The 27,396-nt window shown below is 38.8% G+C and overlaps 1 protein-coding gene across 1 annotated transcript; it reads left to right on the forward strand.

Moving 5' to 3' along the window:
- The first annotated feature begins 217 nt into the window (after positions 1–217).
- cunh11orf53 (chromosome unknown C11orf53 homolog) lies at positions 218–27,396 on the forward strand. Its single transcript, XM_038271623.1, has 5 exons — positions 218–408; positions 1,346–1,446; positions 21,261–21,300; positions 21,440–21,720; positions 26,580–27,396. Exons 1-5 carry the CDS (start codon positions 399–401, stop codon positions 27,012–27,014), a joined length of 867 nt encoding a protein of 288 aa, XP_038127551.1. The 5' UTR covers positions 218–398; the 3' UTR covers positions 27,015–27,396.

The raw sequence follows: 27,396 nt of genomic DNA on the forward strand, positions 1-27,396 counted from the left end.
CTGCTGAAATTAAGGGTAAATACACTTAATTAAAGAATGATTTACTTATTTCTGGTTCGGTTTTGCAGTGCTCTTTCATTTTCCCCGATGCTTCCTAAACTCTAATCTTGACTAAAGATGCAAATAGTCTAAAAAACGTCCCCACCAAGTATTTGCATTTAAACAAATAGATAAAAGGTCATTTTGAAAAGCTGCCTCCTCATGACTGCAGTGTGAGGTGGCATGTTCCATGTGTCCCTGCCCTCCTGACAGTGTGGTTAAAGCTCCCTAAGTGGCACGCCACTCAGTATGGTGCTGCTCTCCTGGATTGAGCCACTGTAGGCAAATACAGCTGAGGGAGAACAGAGCAGCCTCTGTGGGTGTGTGTATGAGAGCGTGCAACACTGTTCAGCATCATCATGGATACAGGTAAGTCCCTCTCATTCATATATTAACTCTCTTTTCCTAATAGAAATATTGCAAATGTCAGTTATATTAAGATGACAGAGTTTTATTTTATGCTGACATGCCTTATTTTTACATTTTAAAGAACTTGGTCTGGGTAATGATCTTCCTTATGTGTGACAATTTATACCTGAAACCTGTTAGATTATGTGTCTCTTTGCATTGAGCCCTGCTTCCACTAGAAATATGTCTGCTGACAAAACGTATTCTAAATGTATTATTCTATATAATAAATGAAGGATTTTTGTATCGTTTTGTATTTGGGAAAATCAATAAAACTCATGACTTCCTTTCCACAAAAAAAAAATGAGGAATATATACATTTATTTCAAATTCAGAGTTTTTTATTTTAATTTTTTTTCAAGAATCTCTTAGCTGGGCAGATTGGGAGCTTATCTAAAATATCCTTTCAAAAAGCTGGGGTCTTTTACATATAGTTTTTTGCATGCAATTTCCGTTTGCATAATAAAGTTTGCATTTTCATTGAGTTTGGACCTTTGCTTCCCAGGAATGTCCCCAAATCACACCAGCACCGATGTCAGATTTATTAAAACAAATGCGGAATAAGCTGGTTAATAAATAAATGCGATTTCTCATTTTTTTATTTCTTTTTTGTTAATGTTCCCCTAAAGCTTAGTTTATTGCCTGGTGGAAATCAAGTGTTTTTTAAGTTAATTGCTTCATTTTAGCCATCCATTTGCATTAACCAGACCAAGGGACATTTCCATGACATTTATACACACAATCCCAAAGAGTCATTCGCCTATATGCATAAAACTGTGAAGCATTCAAATGAAGACACATTTGTGGGGATGGATGAAAATTTGTATGAATTTGTGTTGGAGAATGAACTGTTTCTCCATATGTTTCCTCTCAGTGGCTTTTAATCTCTGCTCTCCAGAATATTCCAAGAGAGTGTACCAGGGTGTCCGGGTCAAGCACACGGTGAAAGACCTGCTGGCGGAGAAGCGATCCCGACAGACAAACGGGCCCAGATATAACGTAAGCACGGATCATTTTGCTATTGTACGCTCCTGTGCCGTCTGTCCTCGTCATCTTTCATAAACCAAACACTGTAGCCACAGTTGACATTCAGTTAACAACACAATTATGCCGTCGCCTTTAAATAGTATCCTCTCCCTGTTTACATATGGTGTTGTTTTGTGCTCTAATGAGCCAATGGGTGATCCGTTGACCACCTGTACCTGCCTCCTCCCTCTGTTTCTGCTGCCCTCAAGCACTCATAAAGCCCATCTGTAAATACCTGTGCATAGTGTGTGCAGATAAAGACCTCACAAAAGAACATTGACACAATGCGTGCAAAGGCAATGGCCGTGATCTTCCAAAAACTCCCTGGAGGTGGAGGTGGAGGCGGGGTGGGAGGACAGGGAGCGAAGGGGAGACAGAGAAAGAGCCGATGCAGGAGGCTGCCTATGCAAAGTTTGATTAACACACACCTGCCAGCCGATATTGTCCTCTGCTATGAGCGAGCTGCAGACAAACCTCCTATTGTTGTCAAACACACACACACACACACACACACACACACACACACACACACACCCACCCACACACAACCCAGCATGTACATACAGACAAATCTGACTGTATCTTAGATGTCTGCATGCAGGAGCAAGACTGGCTTTTCATTACCACCAATTGCACGTCAAAAGGCTTTCATGGCACCCTATTTACTCACTGGTTTCCCTCTAATGCTGGCATGTCCACTCTGCAGATATGCAGACTGCTCTCCACTCAGTTGGTTGGAGGATAAACTGGTATTACAACAAGAAAAAAATCTCTACATCTTTACTTTCTATTCTGAAAATGCTTGATGATTTCCAAAAGGTTCCAGGAAGCTTTTTCAATTCAAAATGTCTGGATCAGCGTTGAGTTCCAGGCTTTTATAGACGAGACCGAACAGAAGCCTTGTAATGGCTTAGAAAACATGCACACTGAAACTGAAACCCGATATTTGCCCATTCCTTTGAAAAGGCAGTCGTTAAGGGTCATAGTTGGCCTTACTGACCTGATGAGACATTTTGTTCCCCTGCATAGCGATGGGGGTTGAGATGGCATTGGGAAGGAATCAACTCTATCGCTACGTTGTGGGTTTTTGAGAGCTGAAACCTGAGTCCAGCCCCTCTGTTTAAGGTCGGTTTATCTCCTTTAACATAAATGGCTTCCTTCACAGCTCTTTCAAAACACCTGTCTTTTTTTTTAAATCTAAAATGTGATCATTTCAGCGGATGTAGGCTGTGGTTTGTTGGACAGAAAACAAGCTCTGCTCTGCCAGAACTAATAGGGTTTTATGCAAACACACAAGATGAATCATACACTGGGTATAAAGCTCTGTTTCAAACATAAATCTTACCGACAGCCTCAGACTTAATGGTTTATCTACTGAAACAGAAGATCTCTGTTCTAGTCTGGATTCACTGACGATAGTCATAACTTTCAACATCTCTACTTTTAAATCATAATGACCTAATAGGAACACTAGTACAAATCCTACTACAAACAGTAGAATTTGTACTTCTATTCAAGTAAAAAACATGAATACTTTTGACATCTGTGCCTATTTCAGTATTCCTCAGCTATATCTTCAATATAAGGTCAAATATTGAAATATAAGCCCTAAACTTACTGGTTTCTCATAAATATTTGTATGATATCAGCCTGGTACTAAATGTGTCAGAAAAAGATCTACTGTAATAAGCAAAAATATGGTTTCCCTCATTTAATTAACATGTAGTTATATATGTAACCAGGTTAACGGAGGTTATTAACCGTTGTGACATTTATTAACGACGCAGTTCTTCCTTCCTATAATTAAAACCTGTTCTACTTTACACATTTTCTAAAGATAAAATAAAAAACACCCCCTTTAAATTCTGTTGCTTTGCATATGTAAGCTTTAAGTGGCATATTAAATTATTCAGTAGCTTCCATTCTTTGATTTGGTTAATAGATAATGATATGTTAGGAATTGGATCTTAACTTTTTAAGTGTTGAAACCCAGAGAAAATAGTCGATCCTTTTTACCGAGACTGTGTGCTGAGCTCCATGTTGAAACAGATTCAAGCCCAAAGCCAAACATCAGTGTGAAAGGGGGGAGGGCAGATGCTTCAGGCGGGGTCAAAGGGTTTTTCATTCCATGGTTTTTACTAATATAACACACACTAAAGACTGTGGTCTGCTAAAAAAGCATAGGTGTTGAGGTGACTGCTGTACTTAGATCTGGGGCAAGTCGCAGGCTCTCAGTCTGGTGGTTCAGAATTCAGTTTCTGATCGCATTTTTTTTATTCATTTTCTTTGATGACCTGTTGCCGAAGAAATATAATACGTCAATAATTTCAGCTTTCTGATGATGGTAGAAACAACCTCCAAAAGCTGAAATTTTTCTTTTCAGCTCAGAAACATTTAGTCCCATTAAGGCCCCTTCCACATGAAGTCAAAACGAACACGAAACGCTAATATTTTCCAGAACGTTTGTCGTAAAGACGGAGACGTAAAATAAATGTGATCGACCACACAAATGCATGAAAACGCTGCAAAATGTATGCCAGGCCTGTAAGTGGCGCTGTGGTGCCAAAGCAAAAATAGGCGACGAAATGTTGGGCATGCGCACTAATATTTATACATGGTTGCCCTGCTTCCAGAAGAAGAAGATTCTGTTGTAAGCCCGACAGCAGGGTGAGTAGCATGAGCAGCAACGGCGCCATTGTTGTTGTTATACTGTGTCGCGCATGCGTGTTTAGAGGCGACGCTATGACGCATGCGTGTAAAAAAAAAAATGCGGTTAGAGCTTAAAGATGGAAACGCGAAAACGGCGTTTCAAAATCTTCCCACTCTGAAGGCTGAATAAAAAAAAGATCGTTTACAGACCCCGGAAACGCCGGCTTCGTATGGATGAGAGGCTGGTTTGGTGAAAAATGTGTGCGTTTAGGCCAGGGTTTGACTTCGTGGGAGGAGAGAAAGGAGGCCTCTGATTGGTCAGTTCTAAATCCTCTCAACACTAGGCGCATTACCCGTTTGCTACCTAATGGCAGAAACTCTGGCTGTAGTGCCGTCTACAACGCCTGGCACACCTCAGACACTACCCCAGACACCGCGCAGGACGCTAGTTTGTAGCTCTGTGCGACGGTCTGTTGGTTTGCCACGGCCGGTCTTTGGGGAACACTCACTGTGGAACTGTGTGTCGTCCGGCGTTGGATGAGGGGTTGTAGACGGCGAACAACCTCGTCAAACCGACATACGGACGCCCACAATCCTAGCTAGTTCCTGATTGTCACTCTTGTGTTGTGGCGTGGAATAACGTAGCTCAGACCGCGCTTCAATATTTGGCATCAGAAATATTTCCGTCATACCTGCGACAGGCTAACTGTGATACGTTGCTATGGAGGATACCCAGCCCTTTACAGTCAGCTAACTCCTTTTGCAGCTCCTCACCTGGTCACAACACAAACTATTTCTCAGCTGACTAGCAATAAATAGCATCAAAAGACCACGATGCGACCTGGGATGATTCCGATAACAAGTGGGATGCCTTCTTCGCCTGAAATGACGAATGACGTTCACAAATGACGAAATATCACTGATATAAACAAACTTCAGTTCCTAAATGTTATGGGCGCCACCATTTTTTTTGCGTAATTCCCTCCTTGAGAGATGAAGTATTGTGGACCTACGGTGGCCCTGAAGTGCAAACTGCAACTACAAATCTAAAAGCGAAAATACATTAAGGAAATCGCAACTACATAAAGCAAAGCGCAACTACATTAAGAAAAACACAATTACATTAACCTACCGGAAAAGGTAGGTACCAGTGGGAAACATGAGACATCGCTGATTGGACGACGGCGCCGTTTGACCCTTGAACCGGAAGTCATTCTGTCTGCTGCGGCTTTTGAAAACATGGATATTGTCGGCGCCCCAAACATAGCTGCCGTTATCCAGGAATATTTTGAATCAGGACATACGTACGAGGTGATACTGGATATGCTCAAGACTAATTACGAAATTTCAGTTAGTTTGCGTACACTGAAGACACACTTAAAAGAAGCTGGACTGTTCAGACGACGCAACTTCCGGTTCAAGGGTCAAACGGCGCTTTTCTTTATGTAGTTGCGATTTCCTTAATGTAGTTGCGCTTTTAGATGTGTAGTTGCAGTTTGCACTTCAGGGCCACCGTAAGGACCACACATAGGAGGCGAAGAACTGTGCTAGCGTGATGTGTAAATGGATGTAAGAACCGAGCTTGGCACGAGTAACTGATCCAAGGTCTGTCCGAACTCAGCGCGGATCGGTTTCAGAGGGGTAGTGGGAATGGGGCAATTAACAATGGAATGTTACAGGCAGTAAATCCAGCATATTCAATTTAAAGTTGTAATATAAAAATATATTTTTAGCAAGATAAAAGGAAATGATACATGCATCTTATATCCTTAATTTAATTTCTTTTAAAAATAAACTTCCCCAAAGGACATAAAATCTTGGCTCCTATTCTTTAGCTTTTCTCTTTGTTTGCTTCCATAGCTGCATTCCACCTTTATTCAACTTTAAACAGCTGTTGGTTGAAATGATCACATCACACAGTTATGCACATTTTCTAAGGAGATTTCATGTGAAAGCAGCAGAAGTCGTCCCATTTTGTCATTTATATTTGCTGTTTTTCAAAGCTGTTTGTTCTTTCGCTGTAGAATCTTTTTCACTGCTCTTGGCAAAATGATGCTGTCAAGGAACTGGAAGTGTGTAAACATATCCAATGACTGACATGGCTTTTAAAGTATGTAAACAGACTTTTCCAGTGATGCATATTTTGTCATTATTGCAAACATAAGCAAAAAGCTCCTAAACAATGTGACCTAGAAATACGTGCAGCGACAGCCACAGCGGTAAATGAGTTCAGGTTGTTTTGTTTCTTTGTCTTTTTGGACATTTGACGTTTGGGCATCAACACCACGGAGACAGAGAAGGAGCCGTCTGCATCAGAAAACTCCTGATAATTACGCGACAATTACTCACACAGGCAAAAACAGAAGGAAACGTAAATAAAGAGGAGTAAAGTAAAGCAGAATCCAGGGAAAGATTGTGGGAACATCTGGATTTTCTTCCCTCATGTGGTCTTTGTTTTACTTCCGGCACGTTTGCATCAAATAAAAACGTTACTATTAGAGTTAACTCAAAGCTAAAGCATGAATGCTCAGACTTTTAACTTTTAATTTTAACTTAAACCCATCCTCAATTGTTTTGAATGCCGTAGCAATAGAAAAACAAAAAAAGAATTAAATGTAGTATGGAAAATAGCTTTTCCATCAATAAGCTGCTAAAACTTTCAAAAATATACATTTAATTTCCTAAAGTCAACGTATTTCATTGTAAATAAAATATGTTTTCCAGTTTAAGTGTCTGAATTTCATATTTTTGGATTTATAGATCTGTTTCAAAGATTTCTTAGATAAATACTTGCTTATCTGCCTGCTTTATAAAGCTTATAAAAACAATACTTTCTTCTCTGCAGTAAAACTTCCTCTTGCTGCTGAAAACACTTGATTTCCTTATGGTGTAACATTACAGGGTTAAATGATAACTCCACCTCCAATGGCCTCAGCAGGCTCTGCACAGAGACAAAGAACAAAGCTTGTGTAGAAACAAGAAAATAAGATAAGATGGAAGAGTTTTTCAAATAAATGTGAGTAAATGTCACTGCTTACTACTCATATCTGCATATGGATTGTTGTATAAATAGTTTATTTAAAGCAGATAAAGGTAATTAAACCGAGGTAATGAGGTGAACCATGAATTTGAAATAATTCTCTTAATCAATATTATCATAAAAGGTTGCATAGTTTTTTAAAATCCAATAAGCTTTAATTAGATCACCACAATAATTTAAATGACACGATGAGAAACCGTATGACTGTTTAAAGTTTAAAGAGCTTCATGCATAAACAGTTGAACTCATATAAAGCTCCCATTTAGCTTCATTTAAACATTTCTAAACAGTTTTGCTAAACCTGTCCTTCTCTTTTTTTATTTGTTCCTCTTCCTTCACCGCTCTATCTGGTTATGCTGGCTGTTCTTAGATTAGTCTTTTAACCAACTAATGATGAAATTATTTTAATAGAGTTCTGCCATGCTCTTCAGGGCAATAAAAGGTATATATTTAGTTCTGCAAATGTCTCTAAGCACGAAAAACTACCTCAATTTATTGTTTGAAATGGGGACAAATAACTAACCTGACTCCGCCAGATGGATTTGCTCCGCATATCCATCTGGAAACCTTCCGTAGAAGTAATTTTGGGAAGGGGCGAAAATACTGGTTAGCTGATTGGCCTATGTTGGTGATAGACGGGCCAAATAAACCAATCAGATCAACGAAGCATATGACGTACTAACAGAGCGACAACGAAGAGGAGCCAATTGATAGATCAAACTCTTGCCGAAACCAGTCTGGAGAAGAGCAAAAACATCTTTTCCTCTGAGAAAAGCCTCCAGAGCAGTGTTTTGCTCTTCTTTCAGTGAAGAAATACTCTGTAATTCCGATAAAACTTGCACGATAGCCACGCTAACGCTAGTTTCATCGGCTGAAGCCGCCATGTTCTTTAGACTGAACTGTCGCGCTTCTCGTTGCGTCACACCTCAACCCGCCTCAAAGCGAACGCTGATTGGACGTTCGTTTGGTGAACGGCTCCAAATTTTCTTCAACGGAGAGTCTCCAGACTGATCTGCGAGTGAAACCTTGAAAGCTCGCGAGATCAGGATGGTCTCACGAGGCTAACAAATAACAGCAGCAACAGACAGTCACTGGAATAGTTTCTTTTACATTTCCAAAAGCAAGTTGAATGAAAGCTGTCAGATCACTGCTACCTTCAGCAACATTGTTTCAGAAAGTTCAAATTTATACAATCAAATATATAAATTAAATTGTAAGGTTTTAAAACATGACCAAATCTGACTAACTTCGGTCATATTCAGAATACAAAGTTCTAAAAGTACTTTAAATATGAAATTATTACATCCTGTTCAATAAATGATCAGTGTTTTTAATTCAGGGTAATTTTCATGTGAATGTGCTTTACTGGAGGCATCCATGTTTGTCAAAGAACACTACTGCCACCTACTGGTTAGTGACGTCACGGTGCGGTATCGGCTGTTGATCAAGTCCCAGTGCTGTATCTGGTGTTTGTCACAACGCGCTATTATCCAAGTCATCTTGAAAACATTCTTCTGGGTTATCGATTGAGGGGGGTGCGCTGGCACCGCCTATCTTCCTGAGGGGGGGTTGACTGTGATGGACACCCCCAGTTTTAATTACGCCGGAGAACAACACGCAACAACACTAAATTCGAGCAGGCGCAGGGAGGATCAGGGTTTTCTCACACCCCTGTTCTGTTCTCCGGCTGCCACCCGGAGTCTGGAGGAAGAGCGAGCCCCCAGGTCCGTGGTCTTGGCGGGGGGCCGCTGCAGGGCCTGGGTGGTCTTTGTCAGGTTGGGGTCTGAACTGCTCCCTCTCCCAAAAACATCTCAAGTCTCCGCTAAGTGCGGAGCCCATTCCCCCCATCTTGCTCCCCCTCCGCTGGCTGGCACCTGGGCTCGCCGGGGCACTGGTGGTGGATGCCCGAGCAGCTACTGACTTATTCCTGGCAGCTGCTCAGGGGGGCCCGGCCGGGCTCTCGCCGGGGGATGGGGCTCCCCTGGGGCCTCTGATCCCTGGGGCCCATGCATTACGAAAGCCCATATTCGTATCTTCAGCTACCACAGAATACATGTCCGTTTAACTAATACTACTTATACTTCAGCGATAGTATCTAGTTGTTACTTTATTGTATGTCCCGTACCATGCCTGTTGGTTGTTCTGTTCTTTTTACATCTCTTTGCAGATGATGAAACAGACGAAGATGTTTTATCATTATCTCCCTTTTATCTCCTCTTTCTTTCATCAGTTCTCTTTTTTTCCTGTTTTTCCTTTCCTGTTCTACTTACATTGCAGTGTCCATATAATCTGTAAAACTCCCTGCATGAATTATAATAAAGTTATTTATATGCATAAATCAAGCGGAACACTTTGGTGATAGCTGTACTGCTCCACTTGTGAAAGCAAAATCTGTTGGGCTCTTTTTGGCATCAAGACAATTATTGTTATTGCCACATTGCCAGACAGGAGGCTGTTAAGAAAAAAAAAAAAAAAAGAGGTGTTACTATATTGGGGCAAAAATGGCCGCTCCCGGACAGTGATCACGACAAAAAATATTATTTGTATTTTTTTATTGATTAACACTAAATTCATGAAATCACCGTAAACGTATTAGTATTAGTTTGAGCATATTGGCATAAATAATAATCCCTTGATTTTTTTCTTGATCTTGATGAAGGATAATAAGAGAGTTTTTACTTTCTGGACCTAGATTATCCACCTATGATAACACCTTACTAAATATTTCAGTCCAGTAAAGGAATAAAAATGTTCAAATCTAATCTGAAATATTTAATTTTAGCTTTGTTAAATTATTGATTCTAGATACAGTAGTAGCCATTCAACATTTCCCCACGTTCCTTGATGGATCCTTGGTTCGTCCCTTCAATTCCTTTTTAAACATCAATCTTTGTACTAAAATATTCTTTCTATCATGATTTGTGGACATTAAGATCTAAAGAGAAGCTCCATCTCCCTGTAATTCAGTGAAAGGGTGGAGTCAGAGTAAACACCCAGGAGAAGGCCAGTTGCTGGACGTTGGAGGGGGTTTTGCTGGGAGTCGCAGGGGAGTAGGCTGCCTTTCAGCTGGCCTTTGACTGGGAAGGGACATTTTCAATGGCTGCTGCTGTAAAGTGCATCTTATTGCTCCTGTTTTATGTCTTTATGAAAACTATCCTCATGTCAATTCATTTTTAGCACATTTTTCTGGATTTCCTCTTTCCTCTAATGTATAGTAGTCGCTTAATGCTGCCTCTTCTATCATTATTTTAACTTTATTATTTATAAGTATTATTACGTTTTGCAAATGAATATCAAATCAAATCAATCCCTCATATTGATCATGAATGTCGCCCTGCAAAAACGATCTAGAAATAAGTAAACATTTCTTAAATTAAGTGTATTCACTCTTAATTTGAGTAGGTAAATGAGATAGTTTGCCAATGGAATGAGTCATTTTACTCTTAAAATAAGATAATTAGAGAATATGCACTTGAAATAAGACAATGCAATTGTGTTTTCTCATTTTTAGTGTAAAATTGTCTTGTTCCATTGGCAAAATGTCTCTTTTACCTCCTCAATCCAAGAAAAAATGCACTTATTTTAAGAGAAAGTGACTCCCCTAGATTTAGATTTTTTGCAGTGCATGGGACAGCAGAAGAGGAGAAGGAAACTACTAGCAGAACCAGTTTCAGTCTGAGCGGCCGTCTGTCATCACTTTGTTCGTGGGAGTTTGAGGAGACAGATCAGACAAACACAGAAGCACTGATCCAGGGGTACTTTCTGTGTTAAACAGAAAGAAGGTCATGGTAGAAATGTCTCTTTCCTCTGGGAGATGATCACAACTAACCTTGTGAGCAGTGAGTCTGTTTAAAAGAACTACTAAACTTCTACGTCACGATGATTTAAGTGTGACCTCAGCACACAACAAACTGGCGGATATATTTAAGACGGGGGGATTTTTTAGCAGGTGGTTCGGATGTTCTTGGAACTCAGCGACATGCGAACAAACGCTTCTATGACTGCGGTCCTTTTTCCAGTGAGGCAGGGCTTCCCCATGCAGACATGCAGTTGTTTCCTGAATACACGACAACAAAGACCTCAATGTTTCTGAATCCTTATTCTCTGGAACTTGTTTTTAAATCGTTAATTTCCAGAGAGATATCCGCCTCAAACCGGTTGTGTTTACAACATAAACACAAAAACCAAAACCCTGCTGGTTACAAAAAAACCTCTTAATCTGAACCCAGATTTTGGAATTTTGAGTAATTAAATTTTTGCCTAAACCGGCTGAAAAAGGAGAGTTTTCAGGACTGGATAAAGCAAAAAGCTGAGAATGGAAGGGATCATGGTTTTACAGGATGCAATCTGTTTGTGCAGCTTTTGCACATAAAGATTTATCTTGATGTTGGAAAATCTCAGTAATTCAATTCAGTTTATTTATATAGCGCCAAATTCACAACACATGTCATCTCAAGGCACTTTACAGTTCAACCAGATCATACAGTCAAATTGATACAAAGTTTTCTATCTAAGGAAAACCAGTTGATTGCATCGACTCATTGACTCAAATACAATCCCCCACACTAAGCATGCTTGTAGCGACAGTGGAGAGGAAAAACTCCCTTTTAACAGGAAGAAACCTCCAGCAGAACCAGGCTCAGTGTGAGCGGCCATCTGCCGAGGCCGACTGGGGTTCAAGGAGACAGAAGCAGAGATACAAAAAGCAGCTGTAAAAGGCTGCCCCGTCCAGGAAACACACAGCCAGGCAGACGAGCTCCAAGGCAGCTCCCATGCCAGAGGACGAAGAGAGCACATCCACTCAGTCACGGTCAGAGAAACAGGACCACACTGGAAAACAGGCCGATCTCCAACATCTATTAACAAGGGTGTTGATAGAAGCAGCACAGCCGTTTTTTTTTTTCCAGGATGACGTCACAGCCAAACAGGAACAGACAAGGCAAAGCTACTCTGAGGAAAAGCAGAGAGAGCAGAAGGTTAGAGATTGAACTAACAGATTCTGCAGAATAGGAGAACAGAGAGAGAATGAAGCAGAATGATGAAATGGGGGTCCCTATGTCCTCCAAAAGTCTAAGCCTATAGCAGCATAACTATAGAGATAGCTCAGGATAACCTGAGCCACCCTAACTATAAGCTTTATCAAAAAGGAAAGTTTTAAGCCTAGCCTTAAAAGTAGACAGGGTGTCTGCCTCACGGACTAAAACTGGTAGTTGGTTCCACAGGAGAGGAGCCTGAGAACTAAAAGATCTGCCTCCCATTCTACTTTTAGAAATTCTAGGAACCACTAGTAAACCTGCAGATTGAGAGCGAAGTGCTCTGTTAGGAACATAAGGAACAATCAGATCTCTGATATAAGATGGAGCTTGGCCATTTAAGGCTTTATATGTGAGAAGGAGGATTTTAAATTCTATTCTTGATTTAACAGGAAGCCAATGAAGAGAAGCCAGGATAGGAGAGATATGATCTCTCTTTTTCATTTTCATTAGAACTCTGGCTGCAGCATTTTGGATCAGCTGAAGGCTTTTAACTACAGTTTGTGGACTTCCTGATAGTAAAGAATTACAATAGTCCAGCCTTGAAGTAACAAATGCATGGACTAGTTTCTCAGCATCACCCCTGGACAGGATATTTCTAATTTTTGCAATGTTCCTCAGATGAAAGAAGGAAATTCTAGAAACCTCTTTGATATGGGATTTAAATGACAGGTCCTGATCAAAAATAACACCAAGATTTTTTACTTTATTATCTGAAATCAGTTTAATCCCATCCAAATGAAGTGACTGGCTAATCAGTTTCTTTTTCAGAGACTCTGGTCCAAAGACTATAACTTCTGTTTTGTCTGCATTCAGAAGCAGAAAGTTAAGAGTCATCCAGGTTTTTATGTCTTCAAGACATGCCTGTAATCTATGTAATGGGTTAGCTTCATCTGGATTTATAGACAGATATAGCTGGGTATCATCAGCATAACAGTGGAAATTAATCCCATGCTGTCTAATAATTCTACCAATTGGGAGCATGTATAAAGTAAAGAGAATTGGTCCTAGCACTGATCCCTGTGGTACTCCACAGGTAACCTTTGAGCGTGTTGAAGATCTATCATTAACATGAACAAACTGAATTCGATCAGATAGATAAGATTTAAACCAGTCTAGTGCTGTTCCTTTAATTCCAACAAAATATTCAAGTCTTTCTAAAAGAATATTATGGTCAACTGTATCAAATGCAGCACTAAGATCCAACAGGACGAGCACAGATACAAGTCCATTATCTGAGGCCATGAGAATATCATTAGTGACTTTCACCAGAGCTGTTTCAGTGCTATGATGAGCTCTAAAGCCAGACTGAAACTCTTCAAAAAGTTCATTATGGTGGAAGTGATCGCAGACTTGTTTGGCAACTACTTTCTCAAGAATTTTGGATAAGAAAGGAAGATTGGATATAGGTCTATAATTGACCAAGTCATCTGGGTCAAGAGACGGTTTCTTAAGCAGAGGTTTAATTACAGCATTCTTAAAAGCTTTAGGTACATATCCCTGTAACAGAGATAGATTAATCACATCTAAAATGGAGGAGGAGATCAAAGGGAATACCTCCTTAAATAACCTGGTTGGAACTGGATCTAACATACAAGTTGAAGGCTTAGATGAAGACAATAATTTTGCTAATTCAGAGAGTTCAACTGGATCAAAGCAGTCTAAACCCGGTTCAGATTCCATGACTACCTCAGGTACAATCGCGGATAGAGGAGTGCTTATGATCTTATTTTTAATAAGATCAATCTTATTTATAAAGAATCCCATAAAATCATTGCTGCTAAGAGCAGGTGGAATGGACGGTTCAACAGAGCTATGGCTCTGGGTGAGTTTGGCAACTGTATTAAAAAGAAATCTAGGATTATTCTTATTCTCCTCTATTAATGAGTGAGTAGTGTTTAAGTTGCTGCAATATGGAAAATATCTAAAGGCCTGTGGTCCGCAACAGTTTAAGCTGTTTGAATGAAACAATACAAGCAAGGAGACAAAGTGTCTAAAACCATTTTATGTGCTTTTCAGTGAAACTTTCACACGTAGCTTTGCTTGAGGAGCTAATAACAAGGCACAGAGTAACTATAGGAGCTCTTATTCTATTTTAACTGATGCAAAGTTTGGTTCTAAGAGGGTAAACAGGCCGTTGAGAGAGCAGAGCCCGCTCTGACCACAGAGTAATCCTGCACATGCTGGAACACGAACCGGTACAGTAGGATGAAAAAGAGCTCACTTCCTGCCTCTGAAGCAGCGTACTCCCATTTCTCAGCAGGTCTGAGTCGTCATCCTGCTTTTAAAGTTTGTTTATGAACTGAAGAAAAACAAAATAAAAGATAGATTGCAGGAAAAATAAGGTTGTACAGTTTAAAATTATGTTTTTATGAGAAAGTTTTTGTTGTTCAAATTGCGTGAACTATGCATTTTACGTTTCAATCAAATGAAACCAATTCATAAATAAAGCATATATTTATATGAGCTATTAGAAAAATTTAAGCTTTTTATAATTTTAAAATAAATTAATCAAATAAATGGCACAGATTATCCTTAGTATGGACCATCCAGGTTTTATAAAAGATTTCATATAAGTTGGGCTTTATAAACCATAAAAAATGAACAAATTAATGATAAAAGTGTAAAAATAATACAGCAGTGCCGTACATAAAATGATAAACTTCAAGTTATATGTACTTGTGAAGGTTCTCAGTCATCCAGCTCATAGTCATTCCCAAAAAATTATAAAAAACAAGCCAAATGACCCCCGTTCTAAAGGGGGGAACCCCTCTGTCTGATCCATTTGCATGTTTTTAAATAAAAAGCAATGGTTTGTTGGGCTCCTGTATAAAACCTGCAACTCAAACCTATTTCTGACATTTTGAATTGAAAAAGCTTCCTGGATGGGAAGAGGAAACGTCTTCAAACTTGGAAAAAAGTCCAGTGGATTGTTTTTAATTTTTGGAGGATAGGTTTATTTTCTCCTGGACAGTCACAATAGAGGCTTTTAAATAAATGTTAAAGTACAGAAACTCCAAGAACAGGTAAAGTTGGGACAGGAATAAAAGGATCTACGAGAAAAACGGAAATCAGATGTAAAAACTTGATCAAATTTGATCATGTAACATTATATAACTTCTGTTTTGCATAGGAAGGAAGTTTTTTTTCTTTTTTGGACATACGGTACCCCAGCCCCCCCCCCAGCCTGAGCCTTAGCGACCTCATTTCCATACACAGCCTTCAGAGATGCAGCGAGCCGTACCTGGGCCACAAGAGGAAGTCTTGGCACTGGCAAATCACATTCAAATTCTGCCCTCAACATTTGCGTGTGTCCCAGCCAACATGGGCTTAATATCAACTCTTTCATGTTACAGTATGCAAAACAAGAGGCTCTGTCATTTTCTGCACTGTGTGAGCAGCTCAGGATGACTACTAGGCCTGCACGTCTTTTACTCTGCACAAATTAGACTTCTTTACGAGAAAAAACACAAATTCTAAAAAAATATGTTTAAAATAAAAAAAAGAAGACATTAAAGTGTAAAAAGGACATACAGCACTCTCCTGGAAACCTGTTTTTTGTTTTGTTTTTGATAGGATGTTGTATCCAGAATGGAAACATTTCCATTGAATAGAATCTTCATAGATTTTTTTAAATTAGAGCAAAATATTACTTAATAAAAGATAAACAAAGTAACAAAGCACAGGCTTAGAGAGAGGAGATAAGCAGATGATCCAGTGATCATAGAGCAAACAACTCACAACCTCAGAGCAAACAACATCTACTAATTAACATATGGCTGAGCGACAAATGCATTATAGAAAACAAGGGAGAAACTAAGGAAACCGATACCGTAATACAGAAATAAACACAGACAAAAGTAAAGACATAAAACCCAACTAATAACATTCAGAAATAAAAAAAAAGAGAAATCAACTAAAAATACTAAGCAAGAGGAAAGCTTCCCCAAAACAGAAAAAAACAAATAATGTCATTATGAACATAATAAAAAATTGCAGATCTTGACAAAATCAATGTATTGGCATCAGGGCCTCATTTATTCTCTGTAAATTACTTAATCTCTAGAATATCCTTGTATTTCTTCCCTTGTGTTGCTCGTTGCTCGTTGCTCCTCCTCCCAACCTTGTCTTTATTGCTTTAGTCTGCTTTAGCTGAGGCGGCTTTTCTCTCCTTTTCACCAGGCTGCAAACTTTCCTTTAAAACATTCGATCATCCATGTTTCACCTCTCTGCAGTGTCCCGTTTCTGCCCTTTCCTCCTCGACACTCTGCAAGCTTGAGCCTTTTCGCAGCCGTCTCACATTCAGTTGGTTTTCCAGATTAGCCTGATGTGTTTTTGTTCATCTTCTCTGACAAACAGATTTAGGTTTTGCAACTAAGGGAGGATCTTTTAAAAAACACAGATTTAGGTCAGAGTTTGTGTAAAAATCAACAGATAAAAACAGATTACTACTGATTGCATTTATTTTACTAAACACAAGGTGTCACTGTAGAAAACATGATATAACTAAACTTCCCAATGACATCAGAAAAATGTTTTAAGCAGAATGAAATGTATTATTGTGAAACAAACAGGAAAACATGTAGCAGTTTAGATCGATGTATTTGAAAATATAAAATGTAGATGTTTGATTAAACTGTAGATTATTTTAAAATATTATTGTGAGTTTGATGCTTCATAGATATAAACCTAATTTTTATTTTTATTTTTTAAGTCATTTACTTTCAGAAAGTGAAACATATCTGATTAAAATCTCAAAAAATAAGAAAACCAATTGGAAACATTTACAAATTTAAAAAATTAAGTATGAAATCCACTCAGATGTTTTGAGGTCTACATATTTGGTCATTATAATTATTTTCCATCAACACCTAAATATCTTATAAATAAAGTGGAGCTTAATGAGGTTTAAAACCCGCTTTAATGTTCTAATTTTCCACAAGGCTCTTTTAATCTAAAAAAGAAAACTTATTGAAAGACATATTCATTATTTTATATTAAATATGATGGTAGCTTCTAGAAACAGAATTAATTTTTTATTTGATATCTTTATTAAAATATATTTCATAATTATTATGTCATGAAAGTAGTCTGTAAATTTCTAGTTCAATATTGTAAGTTGATGGCATCCTAATCAGTTAACAGCTGCTAACTGAAATGAACTGGTATCTCTTATATCAGTCTTTTGTGCGTATATGGTCTTTATTTATTGTCTGAAAATGAAATTAGAATTACCAGGAGCGTTTTGATCAGAGTAAAATCTGAAATGTGGGCCTTTACATGCATGAATGAGGTGTTTTGTTGTACTTTCAAAAAGAAAAGTTAATCTTACTGTTTTATCAGCTTTGTTTCTACACCCTTAAGCTAACAATATGGAACCATTGTTGTTTTTTAATTTCAGCGGAGCTATGAACAGGTTCTGTGTATGACACACTGTTGTGCAAATTATCTATATAGCCCAACCAGTTGTTCTGTCTGCAAACTGTGGATGTTTATTGTTAAAAGCAAAATACAGAAGCTTAATAAAGATATCAGTGAAGCTGCAGTGGTGGTCGATGACAGGCCCCATATCTATGGAGGATAAAAAGTGCCAAAATTAAATAAATAAATACAGCATTAAATAAATAATTAAATGTCTCAATAATTAATTAAAGTTAGGGGGCGGTTATCTAACACCTGATTGGTCACCCTGCACATTAAGGCGAAGCAAATCGATTACAGAGACTTGATTCGTGTTAACCTGCCCCCTAACTTTGATGGGTGAGTTTGACAGATTCTTTTAATGGTTTCGATGCACTGCGACACAGGACCATTCAATTATTAAATGCTAAACGGAAATAATTATATATTTTTTTTTAATGAAATGAAGACGTATTTTATTAAATTAATGACACAATTATATATTTAATTCCTTATCTATTTAATGAATTACACATTTAATTAATTGTTTATCGCTGTATTTATTCATTTAATTTTGCCACTTTTTATCCTCCATACATATAACAGCCACCGCCTTATAAAATTGTGCAAAGTCCTTGCAAATAACCATAAGAGATGGTTTAAAGGAAAAGTTTGATCATATTCAGAATTCAAACTTCTAAAAGTACTTTAAAAATGAAATTTTTACATACTGTTCAATACATGATAAATGTTTTTAATTCAGAGTAATTTTCATCTGATCGTGCTTTACTGGAGGCATCCATGTTTGTCAAAGAACACTACTTCCTCCTTTTGTGACGTCACGGTGCGGTATCAGCTGCTGATCAAGTCCAAGTGCTGTATTTCCCCTCAGGCGCGTCATTGCTCCAGAGGGCGATATTGAGCAATAACTCAAACTGCGTACTGCGCAATGCTCATGGAATGATGATTGTGCATAATTTCATGGACATTATGCTGCCGTGCGTTATGCATAAGTTAGGCTGTCATTTGACAAAAGTTCTGGAGTCGTTATGAATACTCTATGTATAAAATACATAGAAAGTTCAGCGTCGCGTTTTAGGAGATTCCAAGACTTTCTAAGTAGGTGTGACAGGGCCCTCAGAGTCCAACGGTTCCAACTTAACACCAGAAATACAGACCAAACTCCTACTCCGCTTGTACAGGGACCAGATGACCGGCACCAGGGGGACATGGTCAAATGCCTTCTCCAAATCCACAAAAAAACACGTTGATCACTTGGGCAAACCCCCAAATTATTGCTTTAATACTTTACCATGACAGGTCTCTTCCATTTCAACGACTCACAGTCTGAGCTTAATGACTGAGGCCCCGTCCACACGAAGTCAAAACGAACACGAAACGCTAATATTTTCCAGAACGTTTGCCGTAAAGACGGAGACGTAAAATAAATGTGATCGTCCACACGAATGCATGAAAACGCTGCAAAATGTATGCCAGGCCTGTAAGTGGCGCTGTGGTGCCGAAGCAAAAATAGGCGACGAAATGTTGGGCATGCGCAGTAATATTTATACATGGTTGCCCTGCGGGTCCATTTTCGTGGTTCAGTCAAATTCAGGTGCTGAACTATGTCGTCCATATTGCTCTGTTCTTCCTGGAGATATTCCAGAAGAAGAAGATTCTGTTGTAAGCCCGACAGCAGGGTGAGTAGCATGAGCAGCAACCATTCAACACAGTACGGCGCCATTGTTGTTGTGATACTGTGTCGCGCATGCGTGTTTAGAGGCGACGCTATGACGCATGCGTGTAAAAAAAAAAATGCAGTTAGAGCTTAAAGATGGAAACGCGAAAACGGCGTTTCAAAATCTTCCCACTCTGAAGGCTGAATAAAAAAAAGATCGTTTACAGACCCCCGAAACGCCGGCTTCCTATGGATGAGAGGCTGGTTTGGTGAAAAATTTGTGCGTTTAGGCCAGGGTTTGACTTCGTGTGGACGGGGGCCTTAGGCAGAGAAGAGTCTCTCTATCCTATCATTGTACCTATGCCTCTTTCTGGTATGTGAGTTTCCACCTTCCCTTCTGAATATAGATGGAAAACCTGCTGCAGCAATCAAATTAGGTTTTAAAATTAAATTACAGGAGGTTAGTAATATCATTTGCTTATCCTCCCAAATAGAGTGCATCTGAAATGATCCTGATATCACAGACACTATTTTGGTAGTGCCTGTTTAGTAGAGCAGCTTGGGGCGTGCTATCAAGTTTGCATATTTTTCTTGAACACAAACGTTTAGTGGATCAGCATGGCCTTAGTTCAGAGCCACACACACATAGAGTTATTAAGACTTGTCTCCTCAATATGGTCACACCATGTATGTGTATGTGTGTGTGTGTGGGGGGGGGGGGGGGGGGGGGCGGGGGGGTGTCCAATCACAGACCCGATTCAGTGGCGCATCAGATGTTTGTAAAGTGAGCTTCTCAGGAATGACAGCAGTGACAGCCAATCATGCAAGAAAAAAAGCGGTGGGCCAATCAGGAGCTTGTGGACGGTCTAAAGTCAGGGAAGCAGCTTTCAGCATGGTCCTAGTGCTTGACGAATGTCTGTGTACTGTAGCATAACGTTGTTTTTGGACAATAAAACGAACAGGGAACCAAAACGGGCATTTCAAAAAGTGCAGGGGACATGTCCCCCCTGTAAAAAAAATAAAATAAAATTACTTCCATGGGTTATGCTAGCTGTTGCTTTGGACATGCTAACTTTAACTGACTAAATCCAGGCTTTGTTAAACAAGCTATTATCAAACAAAGGAAACAGATGCTACGTCTCAACATTTGGACATTACCTCATAAACTGTGGGGGTGGCAGCCTAGTGGTCAGGGCATAGGGCTTGGAATCCTGAGGTTGTGAGATTAAAACCCACCCCCACAAACTGCCACTCTGTGTCTCTGACCAAGACCCTTAACCCTGCAAATCCTCCCCAGGTGCTACACAGCATTCCCCAACGGCTATGGGTTAAATGCAGAGAGTTCAATTCTCCATTGTGAGATCAATAAAGTACCATGTACTATTTTATTTTATTAAAATATATGATGGAATTTATGTTGCATTAAATTTAGCAAATCTTCACTTGCCTGCACTAACGATGTCTGAGTGCTGCATCAACTGCTTCAGGATTTTCAGTGCTCTGCTTGTGTTTTATCAGTTTTTCTTTTCACTGACAGGAGCATGACACCTTATTGTCCCCAAGAGGCCATTTGTTTTGCAGATAAGAAGAAAAAATGGAGAGGGAGGAAAAACACAAATAATAAAAAAAATAGAGTTCAAATGTAGGCCACTACGGTCATAACTGAGACGAAGTAGCTCGATGTTTGGATTACTGAAATAATTATGTAAGACTTTAAAGAGACACTTTGAGCTGGCCTTAGAGAAGAAAAAAAAAAGAGAGACCCAAGTCGATTATCTGCTGCTGTGGGGTTTAAAAATAGTAAACTGATAGTCAAAGCCGTGAAGACTATGTGTTCAACAGAAAGTAGGATGGATAGTGCAAACATTTTCTATATACTAAAATCTACACGAATAGTTTCAGGAAATCCTTTTATCTAAATCTTTACATGTTCAGACACAGGTAAATTTAATGCATTCTAACATAAAGCTCTCTTTCCTCTTCAAAGGGAGGATCAACTACTCCGCCTTCATTTGTCCAGATGCCAGGTACGTCTCTGCAAGCTCAGATCCTCTGCAGATTCCAGCATTTATGTTTTTCTGCACATCTGAGATATTGTGATATTTTTTTAAATACAGCAGCTCTGCTGACATTTAGTCTCATAAACACTTTCTTCTCCCCAAACAGGGTCACACATGCTGCCCAGCTACTATAGCATGAGGAGACCCTTCTTATCCGACTCAGACTTTTGTGCATCCAGCAAGCAGTTCCCTCCTGACGTCTACTCCTCCACACAACCGTCCACTATGAGCAGCTACTCCTCCCTCATTGACAGCTATTACCCAGAAACCTTTGGAGACTACCGCAGCGCTGCCACCTTCTCCAGCTCTGGAAGTTCCTTCTTGCCTTCATCCGCCATTTCCTCCTTGTTGCCGCCTTTCAGCGGAGAATCCTCACATTTATATCTGGTAGGATTCTGAAGCAAAGTTTTTCACATACTGTTGTGCACAGTTGACACATACGGTAGCAACCATTTAAAATGGCTCTTCCCAGTTAAACGGCAGCCGAATGGCAGCCCACTACCCTACAACTCCCAGCAAAATCCCCTCCATGAACCCAACGTATTTTTTTACTCTGACTCCACTCTTTCAATGAATTACAGGGTCTGACCAGGAGATGGCGCTTCTCTTTAGATCATAATGTCCACAAATAATGACAGAAATAATATTTTAGAACAAAGATTGATGTTTAAAAAGGAATTGAAGGGGACCAGCCAAGGAAAGTGGGCTAATTATGAATGGCTACAGTAATTGCAAGGGGAAAATAAATGTGTTTATATCTTTAATTTCCTTGGAAAAAAGGAATTAAATAGCTATCTATCCATAATATTTCGTTAAGTGTTACCTATTTTGCTCCTAAGTCAGCTAACTATTAAATATTTATAATACGAGGAAGTTCTGAGCTATGAACATCTCAAGGAAATCCATTTGACCCAAAATCCATAAACAGAAATATATTCTACATCAGAATATTTAAAATAATAAATGACCCTGAATCTAATCTGAAAGAAGAGATTTACTGGAACCTCTGAAGGAGCAGTAGAGATGACAGACATCCACAATTATTTCTAAAATGTCCCTTAAACTGTAACCATAAATCTTTAAGCATAATTATCTCTTCTTTTATCTTAGTTTGATCGTGAACGACACCAAAAACTTTCACCAACTCTCACCAGCGTCTGGGTTTAGTTGCACTCATTTATTAAACTTGGCTGCAAAATGCATAAAGGTTTGCAGATTATATTATATCCAATCATTGTACAGATCAACATGAGTTCCACTGAAAAACTAAATAAATAAATATCCATCGACTTCGCAAAGATATATTGTTTGTTTATTTGTGCAGGGAGGAAGATTGGAAAGTAGCAGAGCAAAGATGCTCACCTTCAGATTGTATTTAATAAGATAAACTTAATAAATATAATGTTTGTACAGAAATAAGATGAGCTTAAGAACTACAATGAACAAGGAACTTGTCCTCTGCTTTCTTTGTTTCATCAAAATAAAATGTAATTGTTGTATTTTAAATCTGGACGATGTCGGCCATATTTGCAGAAACTCTGGACAATACCAGTTAGACCAAAGAAAGTTGTTCTTTTTTAATGTCCTAGTCAAAGTCCAGATTTAAATCAACAGTTTTTGCTCTGTTTTTCTAAAAATATTTGTCAAAAACATATTTTCTTTTTTAGAAACGTTTAGTGAAAGTGCCATTGCTAAACATGGTTTATGGTTCCCATATCCCAGAAGACTGATAGTTGGCACAGACCAACTTGAATTAATTTGAGAATCTGCAACAAAAAGCGGAAGCTGATATTAACTGATTCTCCTATCCAAATCTGACTAAACTTATAAAGAATAGAAACAGGTTGAGCTTAAGCTGATCTTAACTGTAAAAGGTGGCTCTAAAGAGCAGCATGTTGCACCGTCCAGGTTTCTACTGTGTTTTTATTAACCTTTCACTTCAGTGTTTTGCACTTAACTTGATTTTCAGATCTAGAAATAAGTAAAAATTTCTTAATTTAAGTGTATTTACCCTTGATTTGAGTAGGTAAATTAGATAGTTTGCCAATGGAGTTTTTTCACACTTAAAATAAGATAATTAGATAACATTCCCTTGAAATATGACAATGCAATTGTGTTTTCTTATTTTAAATGTAAATTGTCTTGTTCCATTGGCAAAATGTCTCTTTTACCTCCTCAATCCAAGATCAAAGTCACTTATTTTAAGAAAAAATGACTAAACTAGATTTGGAATTTTCCCAAACGGGGTGCTGGTCCCCACCTCCAGCTGTCTATGGGTGAGAGGCGGGGTCCGGCCTGGACAGGGCGCCTGTCCATCATAGGGAAACTTTAACAATTAACCTAACAGTCATGTAGAAAGACCCCGAGCCGGGAATCAAACCCAGAACCTTCTTGCTGCAAGGCAGCAGTGCTTCCCACCGTCCCACTGAGCAGCTCCGCACATAAATGTTTGTGTTTTTAACAGGAAAAAATGTGGGAAACTTTCAGGGATCAAAATACTTTATTTGTTCCTACTGCAGTAGAATAAATAAACACCTGATTAAAAGCTGGTTTATCTTTGAAATGAACAAAAATAAAAAATATAGAATTAGGAATCTGGTATAGAGAGCTTTTAAACTGTTTTTGGATACTAAATCATATGATGATTTCTTTTCTAATTTGTAATCAGAGAAGCAAAGCTATATTTTTTATATAGTTTATTACTAAAGATGTTTCTTTATTTCCAAAGTTAAAGGTGTTTCTATCTGTGGGACTTTTCTATATTGCAACTTAACAAGGAAATGACAAACTTAAACACAGTGAGGTTTTTTAATAACATCCCATCCAACGCTGCGTGGAGGAAATTAAAAGATATTGTTTGTTCTGTCTACTCAACAGATCAGTTTCAATCAGATATAAATGGTAATGTTCTGGTTTTGATGGCTTTTGCTTCCCTCTCTTCCCTGGCAACCGTATTTTCAACAGACTATAACACAGCGCTGTGGCGGTGCAGTAGATGTGTTATCTGTTAACGTCCGCCATCTTACTCTTAGTAGACACAGACTTTAAAACACCACAAATATATCAATCTATCTATGCAACCCTCTAAAAACATATCTAATTACTTCACTCCATGTTTATTTATACATATGAAGTAAAGTAATTAGTGAAAATCTTATAATAATTAGTCTTCATTACTTAATTCTTAACTTTAAATGTACTTTAAATATCTAATAAAACATTTAATTATTAAATAGTGCATTCTCCAAATTAATAGTTATACATAAAGAAGAATACAGTTTATATTTGAATGATCAATTACCTAATTATATGAAAAAATTAACCATTTACCTTTTACATTTATTTAGCAGTTTATTTATTTATATTTATCATTGAAATGGATGTATTTCTTGATCTATCTTTTGGCTTTCCGTACACCTCAGGGATGCCATCATAATGATTGTAAATCCCTCCACTTGGTGTCCTCTGTTAGTAACATTTTTATTGGTCAGTATAAGGGTTTGTTTTGGGTTTGAACAGAAGCACCGCAACAATCAATAAATAATATATTTGTCTGATTTACAAATTTTTTTTGCTGCAATTCCAGAGACTTGTGAAATAAAGACAGGAAACTGAGGTATAATTTTAAACCTTTCAGCAGAAGTTGTATTTTAGAGACCTCAGGCGACCTCGGCAGACGGCCGCTCACACTGAGCCTGGTTCTGCTGGAGGTTTCTTCCTGTTCGAAGGGAGTTTTTCCTCTCCACTGTCGCTACAAGCATGCTTAGTGTGAGGGATTGCTGAAGAGTCAATGAGTCGATGTAATCAACTGGTTTTCCTTACATAGAAAACTTTGAATCAATGCAATTGTGTTCTGAATTGGAGTTTTTTCTGTCATTTTAATAACAGAAAAAGACAAAAGTGCTGGAATGCATCACACACAGCCCCCTTCCCCCGCCTGTTGCTGGGTACTGTTCATCTGGCTGAAAGAAGTGAGATTTATTGTAATTTTTAAAAAGCTGGTGCTTTTTTAATGACAGCATAATAATGCTGAACATTTTTAAATTAAAATGTCTAAAGCAGACAGTATGTTGCCATGAAAAGAACTTGCTTTTTTTTTTCAAACAGAAGATTTGATATATGACTATAGCAAAGAGAAATAAAGATAAACTTTCCAGTTCACCAGATCATCCAGTCAGATTGATTCAAAGTTTTCTATCTAAGAAAAACCAGCTGATTGCATCGACTCATTGACTCTTCAGCAATCCCTCATACTAAGCATGCAGTGGAGAGGGAAAGTTCCCTTTTAACAGGAAGAAACCTCCAGCAGAACCAGACTCCAAAGTGAGATTATGGCCCAAAGTTTGGTGACGGCGCCTACTGCTTCCAGCTATATGGAGTCACAAACTTTAAAAAAAAAAGACAAATTTTAACTAATTTTAAAAGCATTTCTCTTCTGTTGTTTTGTAAGAGAGATATGAAGATTAAAACTTATTTTTGCCAAGCCATAAATAGTTTTTGTGGTTGTAATTTATCCCTGTAGATAATAAAAGAAGTGCAGTGTTGTTGCTTTGTTAGGTTAAAGCTCTGGTTCAGATCTGTGGACCTACCTCAGTCAGATTATTATTTTTATTTATTTATTTGTTTATTTGACAGGGACAGTACAATTAAACATTGCAACCAAACAGGTGGCCGATGTCCAAGTACGTAAGGCTTGTAGCCATGGGCTAATTTGCAGCCTTCGTCCCTGGTTAGGCTTTTAAAAGGTGTTAGCATTAAGGGGGAGGGAGGTTAGATGCATAAAAACAACACACAGATGCATAAAAAAAACAAGATAATTAGAAAAAAAATAAAATAAAATAAAAACATATTATCAGTAATATGCGGTTATTGACATGTTAACACTTACTTGCTGTTAACACTCCCAGGTATATATTGGAGCAAAGTAATCAGCCTTATAAACATCATTTAAAGTTACTATCAATTTCCAAACTTTGTTTGAGGGTTGGTTGTGCACCATCGCCATGGTTACTGTAATGGGAGCCTTGCTTTCAGATAAAATCAAAGCACCATGCATATAGCACTGCCTTTCAAAGCATTGAACACTTTTTCTGCAAAACAGACGTTCCTGTAACGCATGAAAAACAGATATGACCAACTAAATGGTCCTGTCACTGAGGCACTTTTGTCATCAGCCGTGTCCCTATCTGATCAGGAAATGAATAACTGAATCATTCTTCCTCTTTGTTCATCTTTTCCTGCTTTAGCGTGACTCATGGGACCAGTCAGGGTCGGAGCCGGTATCCCAGGTGGAGGGCCTTTGTCCAGACAGCCTGGCCTCTGTCAGTGTCCCTCCATCCATGCCCAGCCCGGAGCCCCCTGGCAGCCCGTCGCAGTACCGTTCCCCCAGCCGCGGCTCGTCCATGGGCCCCGTCCCCAGCAGCCAGCCCTACACCCTGCATTCCCTGGAGGACGTCCACTACCATCCTTTAACCAGCAGCAGTACCTACCCTGTGCCCTCCTCCTTTCCATGCCCCCCGTACATGAGCAGCCCTGTCAGTGACCTGGTGTCCAAGATGGTGACAGAGGAGGTGGGCGAAGGTCACAGCAGCCTCCCGGCTGGCACTGACGCCCACTCCTCATGGGCTAAGGAGGACGGAGTGAACCCCTGGTCCCCCTACGAGATCAGAAGGGCCTACTGACCCCAGTCCAACCAAGACTGCAGGTGGATGGAATTTCACAAACTTTTTCTTCCAGGAATAAAGTCAGGAAGCACCGACCTTGATGTAAATTGTTATTAAGAAGGTGTTTTTTTCTTTTTTGTGCTTTTTATTGGACATCGTCTTCATCACTTCATCATCATTTCCTGCTGACACTTGTACCTTCATTAGCAACACAGTAGCATTGTTTGACTATGTTGGACACAATTATACGGTGGAAAAAGTCACATAGGGGTGTTTATTATTTTCCTCTTATTTTTGTTCATTTTAGTCTGTTTTTCAAGTTTGTATTATATGTAAAAAGAATGAAGAAGCTGGTAACAGTAACTACAACAGCAACAAATAAAATGCATTTAAGGATGAA

The sequence above is a fragment of the Cyprinodon tularosa genome, unplaced genomic scaffold, assembly GCF_016077235.1.
Source record: "Cyprinodon tularosa strain WSP-4 unplaced genomic scaffold, ASM1607723v1 ctg800, whole genome shotgun sequence".
Lineage (NCBI taxonomy): Eukaryota > Metazoa > Chordata > Actinopteri > Cyprinodontiformes > Cyprinodontidae > Cyprinodon > Cyprinodon tularosa.

Bases quoted from the DNA above. Each gene is read 5' to 3' on its own strand.
- cunh11orf53 (XM_038271623.1), top strand. The intron at 1,447-21,260 runs GTAAGCACGGAT...TCCTCTTCAAAG, and splicing joins CAAACGGGCCCAGATATAAC to GGAGGATCAACTACTCCGCC. The intron at 21,301-21,439 runs GTACGTCTCTGC...CTCCCCAAACAG, and splicing joins TTCATTTGTCCAGATGCCAG to GGTCACACATGCTGCCCAGC.